The 26,866-nt window shown below is 45.8% G+C and overlaps 1 protein-coding gene across 1 annotated transcript in view; it reads right to left on the bottom strand.

The window, feature by feature from the left end:
- The window catches only part of MDFIC2 (MyoD family inhibitor domain containing 2), a 42,925-nt gene that overhangs the window by 3,358 nt on the left and 12,701 nt on the right, over window positions 1–26,866 (bottom strand). Inside the window, exon 4 of the mRNA XM_084829835.1 lies at window positions 24,246–24,461. Coding sequence (XP_084685961.1) covers window positions 24,246–24,461 — 216 coding nt within the window. The remainder of the gene's footprint in view (window positions 1–24,245; window positions 24,462–26,866) is intronic.

The following is a 26,866-nucleotide window of genomic DNA, read 5'->3' as shown; positions in this document are numbered from 1 at the left end:
TGCTATGGGCCTGATCCAGATTGGAGGCCCAGAACCTGTAATTTATATTGCAAAATAGTAATCCACTGAAGTAAACAGAGTTCTATTTAGATTGCTCAGCCCTTTTTGGTCTCATAAAGGACTCTATCAAAGAAAATGATCAGGCAATCTGGGTTATGCTCCATGTTTTCTGCAGTGCTTCACAATACAGTCTCACTTTTCAAATAGGCTTCTCACCCATATGCTTATAAATGTTACATTAAGAAAAAAATAAAGTGAACTAAGTAATCTATACTGGGAAGAGCCAGCAATGCCAGAAGTCATAACTAGCAAATAATGGCCTTATAATGAACCAGGTGCCTTGGCAGTCACTTCTTAGATGAAGTATTTATAACATGTCCCATGAGCTGGTCTTAATATGCTGTTGTGATCACAGAAGAAGAATTGTCCAGGCACACAAGGGCTCTTGTTGCAGCCAGATTTTCAAAATCAGTCCTTACAGGACCTAAACTGGCCACCTTTTCATAATGCACAGATTGTACCTTGGCCTCTGTTGCTTATGCAAGCACAGGCTATTGGACAGTATAGAAATTTAATTAATCGATTGCATTCTCACAAGTCCTAAGCTAGCAGCAACACTCTTAAAATACTGACTGCTGCCTTCCCATACAGAGGCTTTGAAAACATTGAGTTATTTGGAAAGCAGGGCTCCTAACTTTCCACCTGCACACATGTTATTTCAGGCAGCATATATCACCCTCTAAGCTAAATCAGGTTAAAAGGCAAAGCAGGATCTGCTAGCATTTGATTTTTTTTAAAATTGTGGCAGATACAATGATAAAGATTAACACAAAAGGAAGAAACAATCTCCTTTTTCTTTGATAGCTAAGGATAACATCTATCATAGCCTTGTTGAGATAGCTTCAGTTCCCATGGATTTTGCTGAACTGGGCACTAGACTGCAGTCACATGTCTATTTATGGTTCTCACTGAGGGTAGGATTTAGCCCACGGGTGTTAAACCTGACTGAGAAAAATGAATCAAGGCCAAGGCCAATCAATTTCTTCTATTCAGCAAGTATGACTGGGCCTATAAAATATTCTCCAATATTTTATAGATGAATATAGAGACACCAGTGTGTGTGTGTGGAGGGGGGGGGCGGTTTCTTCCCAAAGCAGACAGCACCTTCAAAGTAGGGCCTTTCTGCAAGATGAGGGATGTCGGAGAAATCCACAATGGATTTAAATGAGTTTGGATTTCTATGAACCCAACCTGCAGATTCTTCAGTGGACCTGCTTTTTCTGAGTTGTGCAAATTCCATGGACTTCTGGACTGTTAACAACAAAAATTGGGAGGGGATTTGCATAAATTCACACTCGCATTAATGCACATCAGTGCTGATGCGCACTTGAACTAATGCACATTAGCCCTAATTAGAGATGTTGCAGGCCTCTGGTTGGGGCTCATGGCCCAGCAAGAAATTGCCAGCTTGGCCCCCTCAACACCAGTCCATGGATCCCTGTGCTTCCCCAAATCAGTGAGCCACAAAATGGAGGCTCAACCTTTTTCATAAAGGCCTTGAGATACTGATTGCAAAAGAAATCGCTTCATGTTTTAATATATGTCACGATGGAAGATTTCATAACGGAAGAGCATGTAAAGAATTCAACGTGATAATTCAAGTCATAAACATCTTTGTCATTCGAGATCTTGAATTCGTAAATTACACGCTTGAGCTGCTTCTTCAAAAGTATCATATACGACCCCATTATATGTTCTGATATCTCCATAACTAGTGGCAGGAACAACATGCAGGAATAGTAATCTAAGAAAATATCTTTCTGTGTCTGAAGGAGTTACAGCATTCATTCTCCCTAGACAGGGACAGCCCAAAGCACTGGGGATTGCATACATCAGGGATGCAGAATCTCAGACCTGGGGGCTAAATCCAGCCTGCTTGTGGTCCCAATTGGGCTCTTCAGGGTTCTGCAGATGGCCACATACCCTTTCCCTCAGCTACCGATTGCTTGGTAGTTTCCCGGCTTTTGTGCAGTCTTCCTCCTATTCTAAAAGGTCGAAATGCTTCTCCTAAGGCTTAGCAAGTGGCAGTTAAGTGGTCTAAGGTATGATAGGCTGGTATTTTTAGTCTTTTTGGCCCTCCCTTTTGCCTTTGGATCCACCCTCTGCTAGAATGTGGCTGCCAAGAACTTCTCCGAAATGGAATTTGGCCCTGGGGCTGAAAGAGGTTCAAGACCCCTAGCAAGCATACATCCTATAGCATGCAGTAGACAGGGATGTGGAACTTCTGGTCTATAGCCAAATGTGGACTTCTAGGCCTCCCAATCCAGACCTCCAGGGTCTTCCAAGGCCACGACCCTTCATTGGCCCCACTCCAGGTTGCTGATATTATTTACTCTGACTACAATTATTAATTCCTTCCAACCACAAAAAGGGGCTCATGCACATTGGGGAAGGAGAATGCCTGGATGCAAATGTCTTTTTTCCTCCTGTTGCATGGTGGACATAATTAAGAGTCACTTCTGTAGCTCCACCCATTTTTGCTCTGACTCCACCCACGTTGGGCTCTGGCCCCACCCACTGCTGGAATGTGATGGGGGGAAACCCCATATGGGTATTGACTGAGGTAATGTGGACCTCAATAGGAAAAAGGTCTCCCATCCCACCTGTACAGTAAGTACAATGTCGGAGTTAAAATTGGGAGGTACCAGGCTATGTACTCAGTGGAGTACATATCCCTAGCCTTTCTTGAGAATATTCCTGTTCATACAGAGCACAACCTGTAAGAACAATGGTGGGGAGCATCAGCAATGGTGGGGAGCATGTGTAGATTGTCATTGAAAGGTAATCACATCGCAATACAGTGAGAAGTGAGACCATGTCTAAATTAAAAACTGTAAAATTTAGTTATCAACATTTCAACTATTTTTTTAAAAAATGGAATTATTGTTCTGTAATTCTAGACATCAACAGCGAATGCATGTGATCATATATTGCATACCCATTGAGCTCTGCAAATTATTATAAATTTTAACAATTAATTGTGAATAGGGATGTACGAAACTCACTTACCTTTTCATGGAATCTTTGCGGTGGGGGGGATGGGGGGAGGCAATCTGGTCCTCCCCCCCGGAATCCTCGACGGCCAGCTCCACTCTGCGGCCAGGGCCGTCCGCAGCCGGATTTCCGGCCGCGGATGGGCTGCTGCGGATGCAAACGGTGGCTGCTGTAGCGGCCGCCATTTGCATCCAGCCAGGCAGCCATGATAGGCTACGTAAGAATTTACATAGCCTATCATGGCTAACCCCCCCAAAAACCCCAGCGTACGCAAATGGCAGCGGCTACGGCGGCTGCCATTTACGTTCCCTATTTTTTGCCAATTTATCTTAAGTAAATATTTACGTAAGATAAAACGGCGAAAAAAAGGGGAGCCCAAATAGCGTAGTGGGAGCTATTTGCGTTCCTTTATTTTTTGCCGTTCTAGCCTACATAACTTCAGCAAAGGAGATCGTTACCTTGTCGTGGTGCTGGAGCTTGAGCACCTCAATGACATCATGAGCTAAACTGTGAAGGGACATCCCTGACGGGAAGGTCATGGCAGAGAGGTCAGACTAAATACGATCCCTGGGGAAGGAAACGGCAACCCACCCCAGTATTCTTGCCATGAAAACTAAATGGATCAGTACAACCAGAGATATGTCAGTATACCATCGGAAGATGGGACTCCCAGGTCGGAAGATGGTCAAAATGCTACTGGGGAGGAACAGAGGATAAGTTCAACTAGCCCCAGATGTGATGATGCAGCTAGCTCAAAGCCGAAAGGATGGCTAGCAGCCGATGGTGCTGGTGGTGAACGACGAAGCCAGTGTTCTAAAGATCAACACACCAAAGGAACCTGGAATATAAGATCTATGAGCCAGGGCAAATTGGATGTGGTTATTGGGGAGATGTCAAGATTAAATATAGACATTTTGGATATCAGTGAACTGAAATGGACTGGAATGGGCCACTTCACATCAAATGACCACCAGATCTACTACTGTGGACAAGAGGACCACAGAAGAAATACAGTAGCCTTCATAATTAATAATCAAGTGGCTAAAGCAGTGCTTGGATACAATCCAAAAAATGACAGAATGATCTCAATTCGAATTCAGGGTAAGCCATTTAACATCACAGTGATCCAAATATACGCCCCAACCACAGATGCTGAAGAAGCAGAAGTAGATCAGTTCTATGAGGATCTGCAGCACCTACTGGATAGTACGCCAAAAAAAGATGTTATTTTCATTACAGGAGACTGGAATGCTAAGGTGGGTAGTCAAACGACACCTGGAATTACAGGCAAGCATGGTCTGGGAGAACAAAATGAAGCAGGACATAGGCTGATAGAATTTTGCCAAGACAACTCACTGTGCATAACAAACACTCTCTTCCGACAACCTAAGAGACGACTTTATACATGGACTTCACCAGACGGTCGACATCGAAATCAGATTGACTACATCCTTTGTAGCCAAAGGTGGCGGACATCTATGTAGGGATGTACGAAAGGTACTTACCTTTCGTGGATTATGTTTATGGTTGGAGGAGAGGCGTTCCGTCCCTCTCCCCGGAATCCTCGCCGGGGGGGGGGGAGGCACTCTGTTCCTCCCCCCCCCAGAATCCTGGCTGGCCGGCTGTGCTCCGCAGGGATTCTGCGGAGCCACCGGCCGGCTCCGCCAGCAGCCGCACATCCAGCTGCTGGCTAGCAGGGACGCAAATGGCGGTGGCCATAGCTGCCACCGTTTGCGTCCCTGCAGTCAGCCGTGATAGGCTACATAAATGTTTATGTAGCCTATCATGGCTGACTTAAAAAAGCAAACAAACGCGCGTACGCAAATGGTGGCAGCCACGGCCGCCGCCATTTGCGTTCCTTATTTTGGCATGTCTTAGTCTACGTAAACATTTACATAGACTAAGACGGCAAAAATAAGGGGAACGCAAATAGCGTAGACGCTACTCTATTTGCATTCCCCTTATTTTCACCGTCTTACTCTATGTAAATGTTTACGTAGACTAAGATGTGCCAAAATAAGGAACTCAAATGGCGGTGGCCGTGGCTGGCGCCATTTGCATACGCGCGTTATTTTGTTTTTGTTTTTAAAGTCAGCCGTGATAGGCTACGTAAAGATTTACGTAGCCTATCACAGGTTTTTTTAAAAAACCTAGCCGTGATAGGCTACGTAAATCTTTGTGTAGCCTATCACTTTTTTTTTTTTTTAACTGGAAATGGCGGCGGTGGCAGCTGGTCGGAAGACTGGCCGCCGCCGCTGCACCGCCGCCGCAGCTGCCGCCGGAGCTGCCGCTGCCAGGAAGATCCGCCCAAGGTAAGTCTCATCCCGGGGGGGGCAGGGGGGGTAGGCCGTTCTGCCACCGATTTCGGGGGGCTGAATGCACTGGCATTCAGCCTCCCCAAGATCCGTGGCGGAATTTTCATACATCCCTACATCTATGCAGTTGGTAAAAACAAGACCTGGAGCTGATTGTAGTTCAGATCACGAACTTTTTATTGAACAATTTAGAATCAGACTAAAGAGAATAGGGAAGACCCACAGATCAGTTAGATATGAGCTCACTAATCTTCCTAATGAATATGCAGTGAAGATGAAGAATAAATTTAAGGGACTAGATTTAGTAGATAGAGTCCCGGAAGAACTATGGACAGAAGTTTGCAACATTGTTGAGGAGGCGGCAACAAAAAATGTCCCAAAGAAAAAGAAAACCAAGAAGGCAAGATGGCTGTCTGCTGAGACACTGGAAGCAGCCCAAGAAAGAAGGAAAGCAAAAGGCAACAGTGATCGGGGGAGATATGCCCAATTAAATGCAACATTCCAGAGGTTAGCCAGAAGAGATAAGGAATTATTTTTAAACAAGCAATGCGCGGAAGCGGAAGAAGATAATAGAATAGGAAGGACAAGAGACCTCTTCCAGAAAATTAGAAACATCGGAGGTAAATTCCAGGCAAAAATGGGTGTGATCAAAAACAAAGATGGCAAGGACCTAACAGAAGCAGAAGAGACCAAGAAAAGGTGGCAAGAATATACGGAAGATCTGTATAGGAAGAATAATAATATCGGGGATAGACTTGACGGTGTGGTCAGTGAGCTAGAGCCAGACATCCTGAAGAGTGAGGTTGAATGGGCCTTACGAAGCATTGCTAATAAGAAGGCAGCAGGAGATGACGGTATTCCAGCTGAACTGTTTAAACTCTTGCAAGATGATGCTGTCAAGGTGATGCATGCCATATGCCAGCAAATTTGGAAAACACAAGAATGGCCAACAGATTGGAAAAGATCAACTTATATCCCCATACCAAAAAAGGGAAGCACCAAAGAATGTTCAAAGTATCGAACAGTGGCACTTCTTTCACATGCCAGTAAGGTAACGCTCAAGATCTTGCAAGGTAGACTCCAGCAATTCATGGAACGAGAATTGCCAGATGTACAAGCTGGGTTTAAAAAAGACAGAGGAACTAGAGACCAAATTGCCAATATCCGCTGGATAATGGAGAAAGCCAGGGAGTTTCCGAAAAACATCTATTTCTGTTTTATTGACTATTCTAAAGTAGGGATGGCGGAGAATTTCTCCCCGAAACTTCGGGGGGGCGAGCGCCAACGTGTTTGGCCCCCCGAACAAGTTTCGGGGAGAAATCCTCCGAACCCCCCTGCCCCCCGCACCCCCCCCCCGGGACGGGACTTACCTTCGCCGAATGTCGCTCCCGGCGGCGGGTCCGGCCGGCAGTTTGGCGGGTGTTGGAGCGGGGCGGCAGCGGCAGCCGGTCTTTAGACCGGCTGCCGCCGCCGCCATTGCAATAAAAGAAAAAATAACCACGCCCCCTGATAGGCTACGTGACGATTAACGTAGCCTATCACGGCTAGATTTGCAAAGTCAGCCGTGATAGGCTACGTCAATCATCACGTAGCCTATCACGGGTGACTTAAAAAAAAAAAGCACGTACGGATAATGGCAGCCCCCATAGGGAGCTGCCATTCGCATTCCTTATTTGGTCACTGTAGTCTACGTAAAGATTTACGTAGACTACGGCGAAAATAAGGGCAACGCTATTTGCGTTGCCCTTATTTTCGCCGTAGTCTACGTAAATCTTTACGTAGACTACAGCGACCAAATAAGGAACGCGAATGGCGGCTCCCTATGGGGGCCGCCATTGGCGTACGCGCTTTTTAAAAAAATTTTTTAAAGTCACCCGTGATAGGCTACGTGACGATTGACGTAGCCTATCACGGCTGACTTTGCAGATCTAGCTGTGATAGGCTACGTTAATCATCACGTAGCCTATCAGGGGGCATTTTTTTTTTTTAAACTTCCGAGTTCGCGACCGGGCGAGGCAGGAAGCCTCCCCTCCCGGCCTGAATTTCGGCCGGGGCGAGGCGGGAAGCCTCCCCCCCCGGCCTGAACTTCGCGGGGGGAGCAGCGAAGCGCCTCCCCCCCACCATGAACATTCTTCGAGGACAGGTAAGGGACTTTCGTCCACCCCTATTCTAAAGCCTTTGATTGTGTAGATCAGAACAAATTGTGGCAAGTTCTTGGTGGTATGGGGATACCAAGTCATCTTGTCTGCCTCCTGAGGAATCTGTATAATGACCAAGTAGCAACAGTAAGAACAGACCACGGATCAACGGACTGGTGGGAAAGGAGTATGGAAGGGTTGTATACTCTCACCCTACCTACTCAACCTGTACGCAGAACACATCATGCGACGTGCTGGGCTTGATGAATCCAAGGCTGGAGTTAAAATCGCTGGAAGAAATATGAACAATCTCCGATATGCAGATGATACCACTTTGAAGGCTAAAAGTGAGGAGGAGCTGAGGAACCTCATGACGAAGGTGAAAGAAGAAAGTGCAAAAGCTGGGTTGCAGTTAAACCTCAAAAAAACCAAGATTATGGCAACCAGCTTGATGGATAACTGGCAAATAGAGGGAGAAAACGTGGAGGCAGTGACAGACTTTGTCTTTCTAGGCGCAAAGATTACTGCAGACGCTGACTGCAGCCAGGAAATCAGAAGACGTTTACTTCTTGGTCAGAGAGCAACGACAAATCTTGATAAAATAGTGAAGAGCAGAGACATCACACTGACAACAAAGGTCCACATAGTTCAAGCAATGGTATTCCCCGTAGTAACCTATGGCTGCGAGAGCTAGACCATAAGGAAAGCTGAGCGAAGGAAGATAGATGCTTTTGAACTGTGGTGCTGGAGGAAAATTCTGAGAGTGCCTTGGACTGCAAGAAGATCAAACCAGTCCATACTCCAGGAAATAAAGCCAGACTGCTCACTTGAGGGAAGGATCTTAAAGGCAAAACTGAAGTACTTTGGCCACATCATGAGAAGACAGGATACCCTGGAGAAGATGCTAATGCTAGGGAAAGTGGAAGGCAAAAGGAAGAGGGGTGACCAAGGGCAAGATGGATGGATGATATTCTGGAGGTGACGGACTCGACCTTGGGGGAGCTGAGGGTGGCGACGGCCGACAGGAAGCTCTGGTGTGGGCTGGTCCATGAAGTAATGAAGAGTCAGAAGCGACTGAACGAATAAACAACAAGCCTACATAAATATTTACGTAGGCTAGAACGGCGAAAGCCGCCATGGCCGCCATAGCCGCCTCCATTTGCATATGCTGGTTTTTTTGGGGGGGGGTTAGCTGTGATAGGCTACATAAATTCTTACGTAGCCTATCATGGCTGCAAGGATGGCAATGGCGAAGGCAGCAGCCCAGCCGTGGCCAGCCAGGAGACCAGCTGCTGGAGCCGCCGCCGCCGGAACTGCCGCCGCATCTGCCACATCCGCTGCATCTGCCCCAGGTAAGTGGCATCCCGGGGGGAATCCGTGGGGGGGATGGGCCATTCCGCCACGGATTTCAGGTGGCTGACTGCCAGTGCATTCGGCCTCAATGAAATCCGTGGCGGAATACTAGCCATCCCTAATTGTGAAGCTGTCCATTTATTTTCAAGGGTGAAATTATTTTTCTGCAAATCTAGGCATCAGCAGCTTTAATTTGAGACTGTTCTGAACTCAATCGGATAATATTTAGGGGTCAAAATGGAGTGCACAAAAATTTGTGCTCCGCCTCCATGTTAATATATGCGTAGACGTAGATGACAGAATTTCAGCATCAGCATTATCTGTTGCCCACTTTTCCCTCCAGAAGGAAGCCCAACGCCACTAACAACATCATACAAAGACAAATATTAAAGACAATATTGAAAGACAATATCGAAAGACAACAATAAGAGAAGTTGTCTAACAATAAAAAAGCTATAACAAAACTGCAAACAAACATGCAATACAGGATTTTAAAAACAACCATGAGGGTTGGATCCAGCATTGTTGCAAATAGGCCTTCCACATCCTCAGCCACCCCTGTGTGTCCTCCAGAGGGCCCCCCAACCCTCCAGAGCACATTTGGAGGGCATATGGGGAGCTGCAGGGGGAGGAAAGGACTGGAAGTTCCATTCCTCAAGTGGTAGCATTCTGCTTTCAGGATCATGATGCTGGATCCAGCCCAATATTCATAAAACAATACATCAACTTATGGGGCAAATAAAGTACAACCCACCATTTAGCCAAAAATATACACTTATGCCCCATTCCAGCCCCCAATATACCATTTGGACATATCGTTAAAGGAGACAAATCCACCCCAGAGCAAGAAGCAGCCAAGAGAAAACCTAGGCATAACCCATTTATACAATAACAGTAGAGGATAAAAAGAGGGACCATGCCCCAAACCCATTCACGGCAAACCTGCCCTCCTGCTGCTGGTTAATACAGAGGCATAAAAAGGTAGGGATGTACGGATTCCCCACCGTCCATTCCGGTGGGGAATCTGTGGTGGTGGGGGGGAGGCAATCCATTCCTCCCCTGGAATCCTCACGGAGTGGCTCTGCTCCGTGAGGATTTCGCAGAGCCAAGGGCTGCCCCATTCTGCCATCCGCATACCCCGGATTCCCCTGTTTTTTTTCCGGCTCCCTGAACTTATGTAAATAATTCTGTAAGTACCCCCAAAAAATCCTTTTCATGCACCTGCTGTCGGTTTCCGTAAGCCTCGGGTCATAGGGAAAATGCCTATTGTTTTCGTTAAAAGGGTAAAGCCCTTTGCAGGGATTCCTCACGTAACTTCCTGTCACCAGACCTCACCTGACCTTACCAGACCTGCCCTGACCTCACCTCACCGGACCTGTCCTGACCTCAACTCACCGGTAGGGATGTACGAAACACTTACCTGGCTCTGTGCCAGGGCATCTGCGGTGGGTGGGAGGCGCTCTGTCCCTCCCCCCAGAATCCTCCCCGGCCAGCTCCGCTCTGCAGAGCGTAAGTAACTACGTAAGTGTAGCGGCCGCCATTTGCGTGGCTGCCTTCACTGTGATAGGCTACATAAATACTTATGTAGCCTATCACGGCAAAGAGCCGGGGCGCAAATGGCGTAGCGGTGCCGTAGCTGCCGCCATTTGCGTTCCCTTTTTTTGCTGTGATAGGCTACGTAAATATTTATGTAGCCTATCAAGGTGAAAAAAGGGGACGCAAATGGCGGTGGCTACGGCACCGCTACGCCATTTGTGTCCCTGCGCAGCCCAGCAGTGGCCGGATGTCACTGTGGGCGGCCCCGGCCCTCTCTCACCACAGAGCAGAGCTGGCCAGCAAGGATTTCGGGGGGAGGGACACCGCGCCTCCCCCACACCGCGGATGTCATGAAACGAAACCGGTAAGTCATTTCGTACATCCCTAAATGCAGGCATTTACGGCTTCATTTCAGTTAATCTAAGAGCTTTACGGCCACAAATGGCATCCACTACGCCATTTGCATCCCTGTTTTTTCACACAATAGGCTACGCAAATATCTACATAAATATAATTTGCGTAGCCTATTGTGTGAAAAAAAAGGATGCAAATGGCGTAGTGGACACCATTTGCAGCCACAAAGCTGTCAGATTAACCGAAATGCAGCCATAAATGGCTGCATTTAGGTTGACTTAACAGCTTTATGGCCGCAAATGGCATAGTGGACGCCATTTACGTCTGGAGTTAGCCCAGCGATATGGCATGGCAATGGTGGCCAGCTGTCATTGGAATCTGGCCTCATTGGGGTCCGTGGCAGAATTCTCCACCATCTCTACTCTAAATTAAGAGTTCGAAGCCCACAGCTGGGGCAATATGGAGTACGGAAAACATCACTGATCCTGACTTTAGTAATAGGATGTTCTACATTAATTAAGACCGTTACCCTGACCTTGCAGTGGCAATTATACCTCCAGTGTACTTTTCATTTCAGAATTTTCCAAGTCGTTCTTCTATGACATTGTCACCTGCACAGTTGTAATCAATATCCCGAAATTTCAGCCATTTTCCATTTAAGAGTTTTGTCAGGGTGGACACTGAGCCCATAGAATCCCAGAGTAGTTCTGATTCTGAGTAAGAGCAGTCGCTCCTGGGAGAGAAGCGTGCTCCTTTTCCCCAGGGCCAACAGCTGATGGAGATTCCTCCCACCAGCATTCCTAGCTTAGATAGCAGTCCTGGGAGTGACAGAGTGCAGGAAGCAGACTTGATGGATGCGCGACGCCGACGCAGAGAGCGGCGCCAGATGGAGGGCACGGAAAGGAGGCGTAGTGCCCGGTTGGCGCGCAAACAATGGCTGCGCCCAGAGAATCCAAGGGAAAAGGGGAGGGACTCTCCCTAGTCCTTAAGTTCAGGGGTCTGCCAGTAATTCCCTTTCAAACGGGGACCAACTGTTCCAACTTAGGGCATAGATACTCTGCATTCTCATATCTAGTTGCTAACGGTAGAGTTGTTAAGTTGTAAAAGAGGAATAAAGCTTTGAAAATAATCCCTTTGTCTGTGTCTGGACTTGGCTACTGGATTAGACTGAGAGAGGCCTCCAAGGAGCCCTTGACAAGTTTTTGTTCTGTAGACAAAAAAAAAAAAAAATCCCCCTAAAACTCAATGGGATCTTTGGTTTGAAATAATTTTTCTCCTAGTTGTAGTACATGTTACATTTTTCCAACAAAAACTGATCCATGGAAAAAGACTTAAGCACCCATGCAGAAAACCGAGAAGAGCCTGGGACAAAAAAAAACCAAACCCAATCAATTAATTTATCCCCCCGCCCATTGGCGTGTGGCGTTTTTTTGACCCATTTATTAAGTTTTTTTTCCCTAGGGATGGATGAATCTGTCAATTTAATTTTCTCTCAGTTTCTCATTTTTCCGGTCTTCAGTTCCTCTCAAACTTTGTGCATTTCTCCAGTTTACGTATTTAACTTCAAGAAATTATTTTCAATTAAAAAAACTGTTAAAAAACAGCACAGCTACGTTTCGCTTAAAATATATATTTTTAATACTCTGTCGTTAGTCTCACTATCTTTCATATACAAATGTGTGTGCATGATTTATATGTTATAATATATATATTTATATTATATTACACTAGATAGTATATTATTAATATTGTTATTCAATAAGTTATATCATATATTTAATAATATATATCATGGGTTGGATCCAACATTTACCTTCCATTGATAGAAGGGTCCCAATCATGGAAGGTGCCTTTTCCTGATTTTGGGGGATCCCCCCTATACCACAGCTCACCTCATTCCACAAGATCTCCTGACTCTCTGTGTAGCATTTTCAGGTGGCTGGATGAACTGCCCTTGGAAGGAAGGGACAGGGAAATCCAGCAGGGAAATCCAAACAGTTGATCCAGCTTAAATCTGGATCAAATTACCCTGGTGTTAGTTTATCACAAAGTGTGCTTAACCACATTCTAACTTGGCTGACCTGTATTATCCTGCCTAGTGGTAAGAAGAATTTTGACACACACCTGCAGTGGTACAGCTAGGTAATTTTAGACCCTGGACAAGGGCATTATGGGGGCCTCCTTTAGACTGGCTTGTGTATTACTTCAGTTGTGAAGCAAACAACTAACATTTCTATTCTCCCCCCACAATTGCCATTCCATGCTTTACAACTGCGTCTACATTCCTAATATGTTAAGAAGAAGAAGAAGAAGAAGAAGAAGAAGAAGAAGAAGAAGAAGAAGAAGAAGGACTGTTTGCCAACCCTGATTTAAAGAAATACTCTGAGCAACTGTGGTTCTGCATTTTGAACGCCCTTAAATCATAGCACCATTAATAAAATGGAGTTTGCTTCTGTATCTGCCTCTCTCCGGGTAGTCATTTGGTGTGTGTGTGTGTGGGGCGGGCTGGGCTGTGGAGCCCTGGGCTTTGGCTCCAAGGTCCAACCCTAACTGCACCATTGCATGTTTCTACCCTACGTAACTGAAGAACAGGGCCAGCCCAAGGTATTTTGCTGCCTGAGGTGAAGCAGCAAATGGCATCCCACCTCCCAAGTCAACGTGGATGGTACCAAAGGCCAGCCAGGTTATTTTGGCACCTCAAGCAAAAAATCCCACAAGCACGTCTTCCTCGCCCTGCCAGTAATAATGCAACAATAACAAATTAACATGCTGTCCTTTCATGACACTCAAAAACAGCGGCCTGATGCAGATGCCTCACTCTGCCTAATGGCAGGGCTGGCCCTGCTGAGGAAGGGGAATGGTATATTCTCCTTGCTGCTTGGTGGGATATATAGTGGTGATAGGCACTATGATGTGCACAGTACGAGTTACCACTTACTTAACTGTAAAGTGTAATCACCCTTTGATGTGCATTTATGTATAGAAGTCACATCGTACAACACAACCTCTGTAACACAGAATTTAACAGGGAGTTCATTCCTAAGTACTTTCAAACAGCCATGCAAAAGCTTCCTTAAACATACCAAATGTTGTATTAAAGTGTAGTTTTACAATATCAGGTAATAACACTAGGAAGCACAGCATTGAATTAATTTCTATTAGTAAGCTATCACCCATAATATTATCAATTTTAATAGTTATCTAAATTTGTCAGGGATCTATTTAAGTTCAGACAAGCACAAGTAACTTCCAAGTCAGTCCCAGAGAATGAAAATGACTAGATTTGGGAGATACTTAGTAAATTCATGCTTATATTTTTTTCTGAGTAAATGAACTGAAATAATTATCAAATTGAAACATTTAATAAGGTGACACTGCTGCATTTAATTGTAAGAAATTTACAGTGTAGAAAATGTAATCATTTTATCCAGTAGTCCATGGTGTAATTAAGGCTCTTCTCTTTTAGGTAACATATATTTATGAAATTCCTCCCCCTTTTCCCCCTTTGCACCAAGACAGAAGAAATATCAAATCTGAAATTGCTCATCCATTAGGGATCTTTTCAGTTCTTTCTTGAAATGTAAGATCTGTTTTCTTAATAATATTCACGATCCTCAGTTTATTAACCTTGCTGGCATCTGCATAATTTTAATCAGAGAATGGATATTGCTCTTAAGGCTTTACTCATTATTCGGAGAAAGGACCACACAAAAAGCACAACATTTTAATAATAAGGTAATGTTTCAGCACATAGACTGTGCCATACACTAAAGATGCTTTTAAATCCCTATCAGAGTACATGCCATGAAATTGTGCTAATGGATGTAACACATATTACAAAATCTGCATGTATGAGCCTTTTTCCTTCTCCTCCTATTTTAAGTGGATGATGTATAATAAATAATAGATATTAGCAATTAAGCATTCATTTCTATGCATTCATTTATATATTTGAAAATAAATTAGCCACGAACTACAGCAATGCAGCCCTTCTGTTTTCTCTTCTGCTTTCCCGGCTGGTCACAAAAAAGAAAGACATTATTACATGTATCTCAATAAAAACAATGACCTCACCTCTTCATTGGTAGATTAATGATTACAAAAAGAACTATATTTAATAATGTTGCCAGGCTGACTTCACTCTACATTTTCATGCTCTTAGAGGCTCCTGGCTGTCAATCCAGCTTTGATTTATGCTGCAGTGTCTCCTAAACAGGACCTGATCCAAATGTAGTGTATTTATGTTGGATTTACCACTGATGTTGCTGGGTTGACAATAGAACAGCTTCTGCAAAGTGAGTTACATTCTTCCTTCCAATTGTATGATTAAGCTGCACTGTCAAATTCATTCATTTTGGTCTGCTGGTTGTATAGTTTGTTTACTGTATTTTAGGTTCTGTAATTATCTCCAAAACCAAGATTTCGTTTTCTCTTCTTTATCCTTCTGCATGTATTCCAATTTTGAAGTGTTTTCACCCCAGCATGAATATGTTTTATCTCAAAGTAACTGTCATTTGTCCCCATTAGGGGTGTACGAACCCCACTCACCTGTCCAGTCTGGGGCATCCACTGGGGTGGGGGAGGTGATCTGTCCCTCCCCCAGAATCCTTCCCAGATGGCTCCGCTCCACAGCGAGTCTGCGGAGCTGCCAGCTGGGCCCATCCGCAGCCAGACTTCCAGCCACTGCCACGCAAATGGTGTCCAGCATAGCGGACGCCATTTGCGTCCCTGCCTTTGGCCATGATAGCCTATGTAAATACTTATGTAGCCTATCAAGGCCAAGGGCAGGGACGCAAATGGTGTCCGCTACAACGGACGCCATTTGCATCCGCAGCCCAGCATTGGATGGCTGTGGTCGGCAGCGGATGGACCCGGACTGGCCGGCGCCAGGTAGGGTCTGTCCCTACCGGACTTTGTGGGGTAGTGGGGGGGGAGCAATCTGCCACGGACTCCAGGGGGCTGGATTCTAAAGAATCCGGTCTCACTGGAGTCCGTGCCGGATTTCTCCGCCATCCCTAGTCCCCATATTTCATTGAACGGAGGCTGAATCTAGATCCTGATATATTTTTATTTGCCTCTGGTGAAATATTTCCACCCTATTCAAACTGCTGGAACAGCATTTTGTCATTAGTAACCAATAGCATTGTATACAGTTTCCCTGATCTAGACTTCCATATGTACTCTAAGGCGAACCTAGAGGTTCTGAATAAGTAGGTTTCTCTAGTCATTCAGTGAAGTAGAGGACGCAGTTCCATATGAGAGAGAGAGAGAGAGAGAGAGAATGGTGCTGTTCCCTCAATTTAAGTAGCCATTGGGTGGGATAAGGAGAATGCTCAGAGCCCACACACTTGCCAAGAATCTCTGGTTTAAGGCAAATATGTGTGCACAAGCTCTCTCTGTAAATCTCTATGTTTGTATATGTGAATTGTAACAAGTAGTCATGCAATGAATATGAACTTGAGCACAGTCTGGGAGAGAGCGCAGGACAGGAAGGCCTGGCGTGCTATGGTCCATGGGGTCACGAAGAGTCGGACACGACTGAACGACTGAACAACAACAACAACAAGTAGTCACACGTGATTGTTTTATCTAGAAATCTAAGTTTGATAAACACATCATGGTGTTAATTGTCTTTGCTTCTGTTTAAATTAAACACCCCGTGAAGCTTGTTAGATATTTGGCAGAGAGCCTCTACATTTGTTTCAGCCACCCCCTTACTAATTATAAAAATGGTTGAAATTTTCCTGCTACAGGAGATAGGAGAGCTCAAATTATTGTGAAAGATCAGACATAAAATAGATCTGACCCTAATGGTTGCTTTGGAACATTGTGGTTTATTGTGCTGATCTGTACTTAGTACTTCTTAGTTCAAGAATCATTAATATGATAGATGTGACAAGATCCATCTATTTGATGACAATCCTTTCTAATGCTGCTCTAGAAATGGCAACATCAGCAACTTTTCATCCAAGGGCCAAAAGTATCCCAGACTCTGTACGGGGCATGTTATGCCTTTGGAATGGTTACATTTAAAGAACCTGTGATGGTACTAGTCATGATGGCTAGTAGTCATGATGGCTATATGTCCTTTCTAGTATCAGAGGCAGTATGCTAGGTAACACAAACAGGAGGGTGCTATTTCACAAGGGGATCCCCATAAGGGGATCTTCATAGTCTCTAACACGGGCTGCCATTCCTGCCACACACCCAGGTAGCAGGTGGGATTCACACTTCACATCATGGTGGACTCAAGATCCCTGCTGTCCTCAGCCATGCCCCCCAAATAGGCTTCCCACTGATAAGAACTATGCCCTATGCTACACCAGATCTGTTTGTGAAGCTGTAGCCAATTAAGGTTAATTGGCCATTTTTAAACCACTCCGATCTGTGTCTACATTTATTGCTCACCACGGCCCACTTCCCCACCAACTCCACACTGCTGGCATAATGTTGGACTAGATGGCCCTTTCGTCTGATTCAGTACAGCTCTTCTTCTTATGTTCTTATGCATGAACTGAGATACACACATTTATAGCAGCCAAGGACCCCCAGGTCCTATATTACAACTAGGGATGGCCTTTGCAGGGAAACCTGGCCCTTTTTAGGCTCACTGGATTTCTCTGGAGGCTGGAGCCCCTGGCTTAGCTTGTAGTTGTGAGCTGAGCCACGAGCTTTTTCTCTCTTTCTCCTCCTTGAATAGCTATTTACGCAAATTGCAGCCGCAATTTATGTAACTTACGCAAATTTCAGTTGTAATTTGCACTGCTTTCAGTTGTAATATGCTTAATTTTGTGCAAACTGGAGATGCAATTTGTGCAAATTAAACATATTATGGCTGCAATTTGCACAAATTAAGCAAATTACAGCCACAATTTGCATAACTTGTGATTTATTTTTATTTTTTTAAAAAACAAGAATCTGCAAGCTGGCCTGAAACAATACAGACTGAGTTGGGCCAGCTCGCAGGTAAGTGAGCTGGAGTCTGGGGGGTTGAGCTGCTGAAAGCTCGATGAACTTCACCCCCCAGACACATTCCTCCAACATCCCTAACTACAACAGACTTGTGTTTTATGGAAGTTATCAGGTGGCAAGCAAGGACATGGGTGTGGTAGCTCCCCAGTGTTTTAGGGATAGATTGGCAAGAGCAAGACAGAGGCAGCCCAAAAATCACAGTGAGGTTTGAGGCACACTGCACTGAAGGCGACGAAGCGGGAGAAATGTGGTTGCAGGTGAGAGTTTCATTCAAGACAACAAAGCACAGTTGTGATAAAAGTATTAGCTAGATTTAAGGCTACAGCCCTATGCATGCTTACCCTTTTCCTGTAAACAGTCTAATTTAAATCTTTAAGGAAGTCACTGGTAAAAAATTATGCTGAAAAAGCATTTGTGTGTGTGTTCAAAACCTTTTGCAAAGCTGGTTTTAAAAACAGAGTCTAATGTCTGTGTGGGGCGTGGACCCCTTCCCCAAGCTAGAAGCAGTAAAATACATTATACATTATGAGGTACAGTGAATATGTTTACGACTGTCTTAGTACAATGCCATGAAATAAACATCCTGCCTTGTAGAACAGGCTTTTGTCTTTCTTTAAATTAATTTGAAATTTATTTTTTAAATTAAAATTTAAATTTTAAGGGATATCAATCAAGATCCAGGAGAACTAAAGGATTAACCTCAGGCTTCCAATTCAGGGGAGGGAGAGAGGACTACCAGCAGGCCTGGTGTCAGCACCTGGCATGATGGGATAAATGCCAGGGCCCATGGGCCACAGATGATCCACTGTGGCTGATGCTGGTTGCTGACATACTTGTTTCTTTTCTTTTTGTTTTACTAGGGTGCTGGGTAGGCTGCAAAGCAAAGTGCTGGCCAAGGCTGAAGCTGCCCACCATTTTTATTTCCCCAGAATGCCTCTGTGCCCTGCTGTGTCACTTACAGGTAGGGATGTCGGAGGAATCCTTTTGGGGGTGGAGCTTGATGAGCTTTCATCAGCTTGCCCCTGCCTCCCGGACTCCATTTCGACTTTCGTCAGCTGCCCTGACTTGATCCACTGTGAGTCAGGCCAGCTGGTGGGTTTTCTGTTCTTGCTCGGTGGCAGCAATGGCGGTGGTGGGGAGGGAGATGCTGTCACCACCGCCACTGCCATGCAACACCCCCATTTTCCCTGCTGGCACCGGCCTCAGCCCAGAGGGCCCCCACTCTCTGGGCAGAGGGTGTGGCTGGCAGGGAGAGAGTGTGGGTTACACGGTGATGATAGCAGTACCAGGGAGGAAGGGAACATCATTGGATTTTTTTCACAAATTCCAATTTCCATAAATTACAGCCATAATGTGCATCGTATGCACAAATTGTGGCTGTAACTTGCGCAAATTGTGGCTGTAATTTGAAATTATGCACATTTATGGGGGGGGGGGATGATAAAGTTCCTGGATTCCAGGAAGAAACTCCCGGCTTAGCTCACAAAGGCAAGCCAAGTCAGGGGCTATGTGGGAAACTCTTGGGCCCCCAAAGGACTGGATTTACCCACAACAGACAGACACCCCTACTTACTGGGCCCCTCTGGAGTGCACCTTTCGCAGAGCCCTCTCAAACCTGGTGCCAGCCCTGGCCAGCTGCCTGGTTACCTTAACGCAATTCATATCGCTGTCCTGACCAATAAGAAACCTGTGCTAGAATGATCAAGATGAATAATACAGAAGCAAGGCTGTCAGGATCAGTGCCATGTTCTGGAACAATTCAGTTCCACTGAATTCAATGGGAAGGGGGATGACAAATTGTGCCACCTCCTCTTCCCGCCCTGGCTGCAGTGAGCAATAGATATGGTGGTTGCTCCGCCATGGAATCTCCCCCCTCCAAGGACAGGAATGCCCCGTCCTAATGCAGAGAGTGAATTCTATTGAACTAAATGGGTCTTTCTTCTGAGTAGACATGTTTAGAATCACACTGTTTCTGTCCTTGCTGTTTTATTTGGTGTTTCTTGTTTATTTTTATTTTTTTATAGTACAATTTTAATGTGTTTGTACTGCTGTCCTGGGAGCATTTTTTTTTTTTTTTACAGAAGGTGCGGGTTAGAGAGTAATATCAATAATCCTCACACTCCTCAAATGAACGTTTTAATTGATGTGGGTTTTTTAAAAAAAGTTTTTATTTTGCAGATGTTGCTGAGGAAGGCATATTTGTTCTCATGAACTTCGATCTTAAATTCCCGTGAGCAAAACTTCACTACAGAATGCTCCCACTGATTGATGTAGGTGATAGTTGGTGATATCCCCCCCCTGCGCCAAACAGGCTCTTGAAAGCCTGGTCTAGAGTTTTGGGGGACCATGTGGAGCAGTGTGAGACATGGTGGTGGGGGGGGGGCTATGCCCCCTCTTCCAGCAGCAAGAGCCTCTGTTGGATGTGAGTTCCTTCTGAGAATAGAAAGAGCCCTTTAGTTTGAAGAAGGGGAACTCAGGTTCCTAGCCATTAATTTATTGGTAGCTAACAATTGGTAGCTAACAATGGCAATAGGAAAAACCACTAAACCATTCAGGTATGACCTCAATCATATCCCTTATGAATATACAGTGGAGGTGAGGAATAGATTTCAGGGATTAGACCTGATAGACAGAGTGCCTGAGGAACTATGGACGGAGGTCCGTAACATTGTTCAGGAGGCAGCAACTCAATCCATCCCAAAGAAAAAGAAATGCAAGAAAGCCAAGTGGCTGTCTGATGAGGCTTTACAAGTAGCTGAGGAAAGAAGGGAAGCGAAAAGCAAGGGAGAAAGGGGAAGATATATCAAACTGAATGCAGAGTTCCAGAGAATAGCAAGGAGAGACAAGAAGGCCTTCTTAAATGAACAATGCAAGGAAATCGAGGAAAACAATAGACTGGGAAAGACTAGAGATCTCTTCAAGAAAATTGGAGATCTCAAGGGAACGTTTTGTGCAAAGATGGGCATGATAAAGGACAAAGAAGGCAGGGACCTAACAGAAGCAGATGAGATTAAGAAGAGGTGGCAAGAATACACAGAAGAACTATACAGGAAAGATCTGAATGTCCCTGATAGCCATGATAGTGCGGTCACTGAACTTGAGCCGGACATCCTCGAGAGTGAAGTCAAGTGGGCCTTAGGAAGCATTAGTAACAACAAAGCTAGCGGAGATGACAGTATTCCAGCTGAGCTATTTAAAATCCTAAAAGATGATGCTGTTAAAGTGCTGCATTCAATATGCCAACAAATTTGGAACACTCAGCAATGGCCGCAAGACTGGAAAAGGTCAGTTTACATTCCAATTCCAAAGAAGGGCAACGCCAAAGAGTGTTCAAACTACCGCACAATTGCGCTCATTTCACATGCCAGCAGGGTGATGCTCAAAATCCTACAAGCTAGGCTTCAGCAGTATGCGAACCGAGAACTACCGGAAGTACAAGCTGGGTTTCGATAGAGATGGCGGAGAATTTCTCCCTGAAACTTCGGGGGGCCGAGCACCAACGTGTTCGGCCCCCGAAGAAGTTTCAGGGAGAAATTCTCCGCCCCCCCTGCCCCCCGCCCCCCCCCCTGGACGGGACTTACCTTTCCTGAATGTCCCTCCCAGCGGCGGGACATTCAGGAAATAGCGTTGCCCTTATTTTCGCCGTAGTCTACGTAAATCTTTACGTAGACTACAGCGACCAAATAAGGAACGGGAATGGCGGCTCCCTATGGGGGCCGCCATTATCCGTACATTCTTTTTTTTTTTTTTTAAAGTCACCCGTGATAGGCTACGTGACAATTTACGTAGCCTATCACGGCTGACTTTGCAAATCTAGCCGTCATAGGCTACGTTAATCGTCATGTAGCCTATCACGGGGGCGTGGGTTTTTTTTCTTTTATTGGAATGGCGGCGGCGGCAGCCGGTCAAAAGACTGGCTGCCGCTCCCGCCCTGCACGAACACCCGCCGAACCGCTGGCTGGACCCGCCGCCAGGAGGGACATTCGGCAAAGGTAAGTCCCGTCCCGGGGAGGGTGCGGGGGGTGGGGGTGTGTGGAGAATTTCTCCCCGAAACTTGTTCGGGGGGCCGAACACATTGGCGCTTGGCCCCCCGAAGTTTCAGGGAGAAATTCTCCTCCATCCCTAATGCAGAGTACATCATGAGAAATGCCGGGTTGGATGAATCAGAGGTCGGAATTAAGATTGCTGGGAGAATTATCAACAACCTCCGATATGCAGACGATACCACCCTAATGGCAGAAAGTGAAGAGGATCTAAAGAGCCTCTTGTTGAGGGTGAAAGAGGAGAGTGCAAAAGCTGGTTTGAAACTCAACATTAAAAAAACTAAGATCATGGCATCTGGCCCTATCACTTCCTGGCATTTAGAAGGGGAAGAAATGGAAGCAGTGACAGATTTTACTTTCTTGGGCTCCAGAATCACCGCAGACGGTGACTGTAGCCATGAAATTAAAAGACGCTTGCTCCTTGGGAGGAAAGCTATGGCCAACCTAGACAGCATAGTAAGAAGCAGAGACATCACCTTGCCGACAAAGGTCCGTCTAATCAAAGCTATGGTTTTCCCAGTAGTAATGTATGGCTGTGAGAGCTGGACTATAAGGAAGGCTGAGTGCCGAAGAATTGATGCTTTCGAACTGTGGTGCTGGAGAAGACTCTTACGAGTCCCCTGGACTGCAAGGAGGTCAAATCAGTCAGTCCTAAAGGAAATCAACCCTGAGTGCTCATTGGAAGGACAAATACTGAAACTGAAGCTGAAATATTTTGGCCACCTAATGCGAAGAGCAAACTCTCTGGAAAAGACCCTGATGCTGGGAAAGACTGAAGGCAAAAGGAGAAGGGGACGGCAGAGGATGAGATGGCTAGATAGCATCACCGATGCAATGAATATGAACCTGAGCACACTCCGGGAGAGTGCGCAGGACAGGAAGGCCTGGCGTGCTATGGTCCATGGGGTCACGAAGAGTCGGACACGACTGAACGACTGAACAACAACAACAACAATGGCTCCTGTGAAATGTAAAAGTCTCGCACCCCCAAACGGAAAAAGCAGAGGTTCGCACCATTAAACTTAGTGTGTTTTCCAGGGGCCCATGGCTTTTGGCTTGCCTTGTCAGCCAAGCCAAGTACTGTGGTGAGCTGCCTGCCTCCCTCCCCAGCTCCAAGTTGGAACAGGGGGCTTGTTAAAACCAGGAAGGGGATCACTCCACAACAATGGGGATGATGATCCTCATCCCCTCTGTAACTCCAAGGCAGCGATCCGTTACACTCACCAGAGGGCAGCAGCACACTCCCCCTGGCCAGTGCAGCGAGTGAATATGTGGAAACCTGATGTTCCCGTACAGAACATGCTGAAGAAGGAACACTATGGGAAATGCGGTTTCGGAACCAGGAAATATTAAAATAGAAATGAAGTGAGTGCCATGACCACTGGTGGTGGTGTGGTACAGTCCCAGTGCAGGCCTTTGGGGTATCTCTTGTGTAAAATGTGACACATTTCCCACTCTATTTTCACAGAGGAGATGACATGGGATAGGAAGGTGCTACTCTATAGCTGTATCAGGGCATTATGCCTCCAACACATGAGCAGAAGTGTGGGGACACACTTGCTGTCCTTGCCTCCTCCTTTGGAGCCCTGCCCGCTATGCATTGGGAGGGGAAGATCTGAGTAGGCTCCCCACATGATTTAGAACCCTGAGCAATCAAGGTTCATGTGGGGAGCCCCCATGTGTAGAGCAGGCTTCCCACGTCCGATGCTCCTGAACCAACGAGTGGAGAGCAGCGGAGCTGGGCAACAGGGATACCTGTTGATGGAGAGGGTGAAGCCAGCATGACCCGCTCTCGCTCCCTGTGCTTAGAGTTGTGTGACGTTCTTAATGGCCGAATAGGGCTTATGTCTATACAGAACAAGGCCAATGGTGTTTTCTTTTTTTAGTTTTAACGCTGTGAGTTTATCCTGTGCATGACTCTACTCCTTTAATCCCTATGGTGAAAATAGAGCCCCAGACATATAAAATGGAAGGCAACAAATTTGCAATTCAATGTGGTTCCCGCTGCCTTCCGCCCCTAGAAATACTGGTCTTCACTCTGCAGTCCACAAAACAGAGGTTTCTCTCCCCCCCTTTTTTTTTTACCATGAAAAACTAATATGAAAATGGGCAGAACTGCAACCATCCCCAGTCTTTGAATTCCCCCCTCCCAATTGCTTTGAGGGTCTTTTGTCATATGCATATGTTCAGATAAAGGCATGAAGAAGGTGTCAAGGTCTCACCAGCTCCCGCCCAACCCTCATGTGTGTGGTCTCCCCCAAACTGATGTCCCCACTTTGGGCATCACATTTGTACATGGAGCTTGTGTGCGTAGAACCAAATTCATGTAGGCCCAATCCACACAATCTATACACTCCACAAAAGGCAGTGTAAACCCCCATCCCAGTTCCATTTTCTCTCCATGCATATAGCTGAATATATGCACAGGACATTTATATAGATAATTTCTAGGAATCCGCTTAGTTTCTTGTAAAACGTACCACTACTGTCTCTTTCATGGACTGATGCATCATCTTCAAGGTAGCTGAATTGTGCTCTGCATTTCTTAAGAGATGATAATGTAGATGTACTAGATTCCGACAGTTTTCTCTCATTTTTGGTGTCCTTTGCTGGTACATCTGTGATGCTGAATTCTGATACTGAGCTGAGAACAATACCTTTCATAGGTTTCTCATCCTTAATTGCTAGATGATTTTCTAGAGTGGGGAAGATAGTCAAAATTAATTTATCAAGAAAATTAGATGTTTCGAGCTCACTCCCATGTATCTCACATACTCACCATACATGAGTATCTCACATACTCCCAATGCAATCAGAAAAATGACATGACTGAAATTCAGTTACTAATTCGTATTTACTTCACAATTAAAAAATAACAATAAAAAGCAGCACCCGACCAAATAGAACCCACTTCAGCAACAGCCCAGTTTATGTGCCAAAGGCCTGCTTGAATAAAAATGTATTTTCCTGACAGCAGAATGACAGCAGAGAGAGACCCAACCTAATGTCCCTTGGCAGGGAGTTCCAGAGCCTGGAAGCAGCCACTGAGAAGGCCCTCTCTTGGGTCCCATCAAACATGCCTCCAATAGCAGTGGGACCGAGAACCTTCCCCTAGGATCTTATAACCCAGACAAGCTTGTATGGGAAAATTCAGTCTTTCAAATAATCTGGTTCCAGTTCATATAGGGCTTTTGTAGGTCATAACAAGCACTTTGAATTGTGCCTAGAAACAACCTGGTAGCTAGTGAAGCTGTTTTAACAAGGGAGTCGCATGCTCCCTGTAACCAGGCCCTTGTCAACAGTCTGGCCGCAGCATTCTGGACCAGCTGAAGTTTCTGAGCAGTTTTCAAAGGCAACCCCACATAGAGCCCATTACAGTAGAATAAAAAGGATGTAGCAACAATCTGGTGGATCCACAGTTGGCTACAGAATTGGACTCAAAGAATGCTTATCAATGGGATCTTCTCCAACTGGGGAGAGGTAACAACCGGGGTACCGCAGGGCTCAGTCCTGGGCCCAGTGCTCTTCAACATTTTTATGAATGACTTGGAGGCAGAGGTGCAGGGAATGCTGATCAAATTTGCAGATGACACAAAATTGGGCGGGATAGCTAATACCTTGGAAGACAGAAACCTAGGAGAAAGAAACCAAATGCACAGTTACAAGATGGGGGATATGTGGCTCAACAGCACTACAAGCGAGAAGGATCTTGGAATTGTTGTCAATCACAAGCTGAATATATGAGCCAACAATGTGATGTGGCTGCAAAAAAGGCAAATGCTATTTGGGGCTGCATTAATGGGGCCACGGTGGCTTAGTGGTTAAGACGCTGAACTGCAGACTGGAAGGTCGGCAGGTCAGCAGTTCGAGACCCGAGTGCTGCGTGACGGAATGAGCTCCCGTCTTCAGTCCCAGCTTCTGCCAACCTAGCAGTTCGAAAGCAAGAAATTGCAAGTAGATAAATAGGAACTGCTTCGGCGGGAAAGGTAACAGCGTTCCGTGCACCTCGGTGTTCAGTCATGCCGGCTACATGACCACAGAAGCGTCTTTGGACAGCGCTGGCTCTTCGGCTTAGAAACGGGGATGAGCACCACACCCTAGAGTCGGACACGACTGGTTGGGGACACCTTTACCTTTTTTAGCTTCCAAATCCCGGGAAGTACTAGTTCCCCTCTACTCAGCACTGGTTAGACCTCATCTCGAATACTGTGTCCAGTTCTGGGCACCATACTTTAAGAAGGATGCAGACAAACTGGAGAGGGTTCAGAGGAGGGCACCAAAGATGATCAGGGGACTGCAAACAAAGCCCTATGAAGAGAGACTGAAAGAACTGGGCATGTTTAGCCTTGAGAAGAGAAGACTGAGGGGAGATACGATAGCGCTCTTCAAGTACTTGAAAGGTTGTCACAGACAGGAAGGCCAGGATCTCTTCTCGATCATCCTGGAGTGCAGGACATGGAATAATGGGCTCAAGTTAGAGGAAGCCAGTTTCCGGCTGAACATCAGGAAAAACTTCCTGACTGTTAGAGCAATACGAGAATGGAACCAATTACCTAGGGAGGTGGTGGGCTCTCCCACACTGGAGGCATTCAAGACGAGGCTGGACAGCCATCTGTCGGGGATGCTCTGACTTGGATTCCTGCACTGCGCAGGGGGTTGGACTGAATGGTTTTGTAGGCCCCTTCCAACCCTACCATTCTATGATTCTAGCTAAAGCATATGTCACCGTAGCCAGATCAGGCATCTCCAGGAATGCACTAGCCTCGGCTAAGCAAATACACTCCTGGCCATCACCAAAACCTGGGCATTCAGGTTCAGGGCTGAATCCAGGTGTACACCCAAACTGCAAACCTGAGTCTTCAAGGGCAGTGTAACCTCGTCCAGCACAGGCTGAATCCCTTTTTCCTGTACTGCCTTCAACTAAACAGGAGCACTTCTGTCTTGTCTGGATTAAGGCTCAGTTTGTTCAGTCCTATCTAGTCCATTATCAATATATGGACTAGATAATTTGGAACTAGAATAGACTAGATAATTTGGAAATAATTTGGAACTAGAGCAGCTTCCTTGGATCTTGATAGAAAGAAGGTGTAGGGTTGGGTAT

Source organism: Heloderma suspectum, chromosome 2 (assembly GCF_057233095.1).
Source record: "Heloderma suspectum isolate Gila_16-S chromosome 2, 16-S_ref, whole genome shotgun sequence".
Taxonomy (NCBI): domain Eukaryota; kingdom Metazoa; phylum Chordata; class Lepidosauria; order Squamata; family Helodermatidae; genus Heloderma; species Heloderma suspectum.
This window is presented reverse-complemented; position numbering and strand designations above follow the sequence as displayed.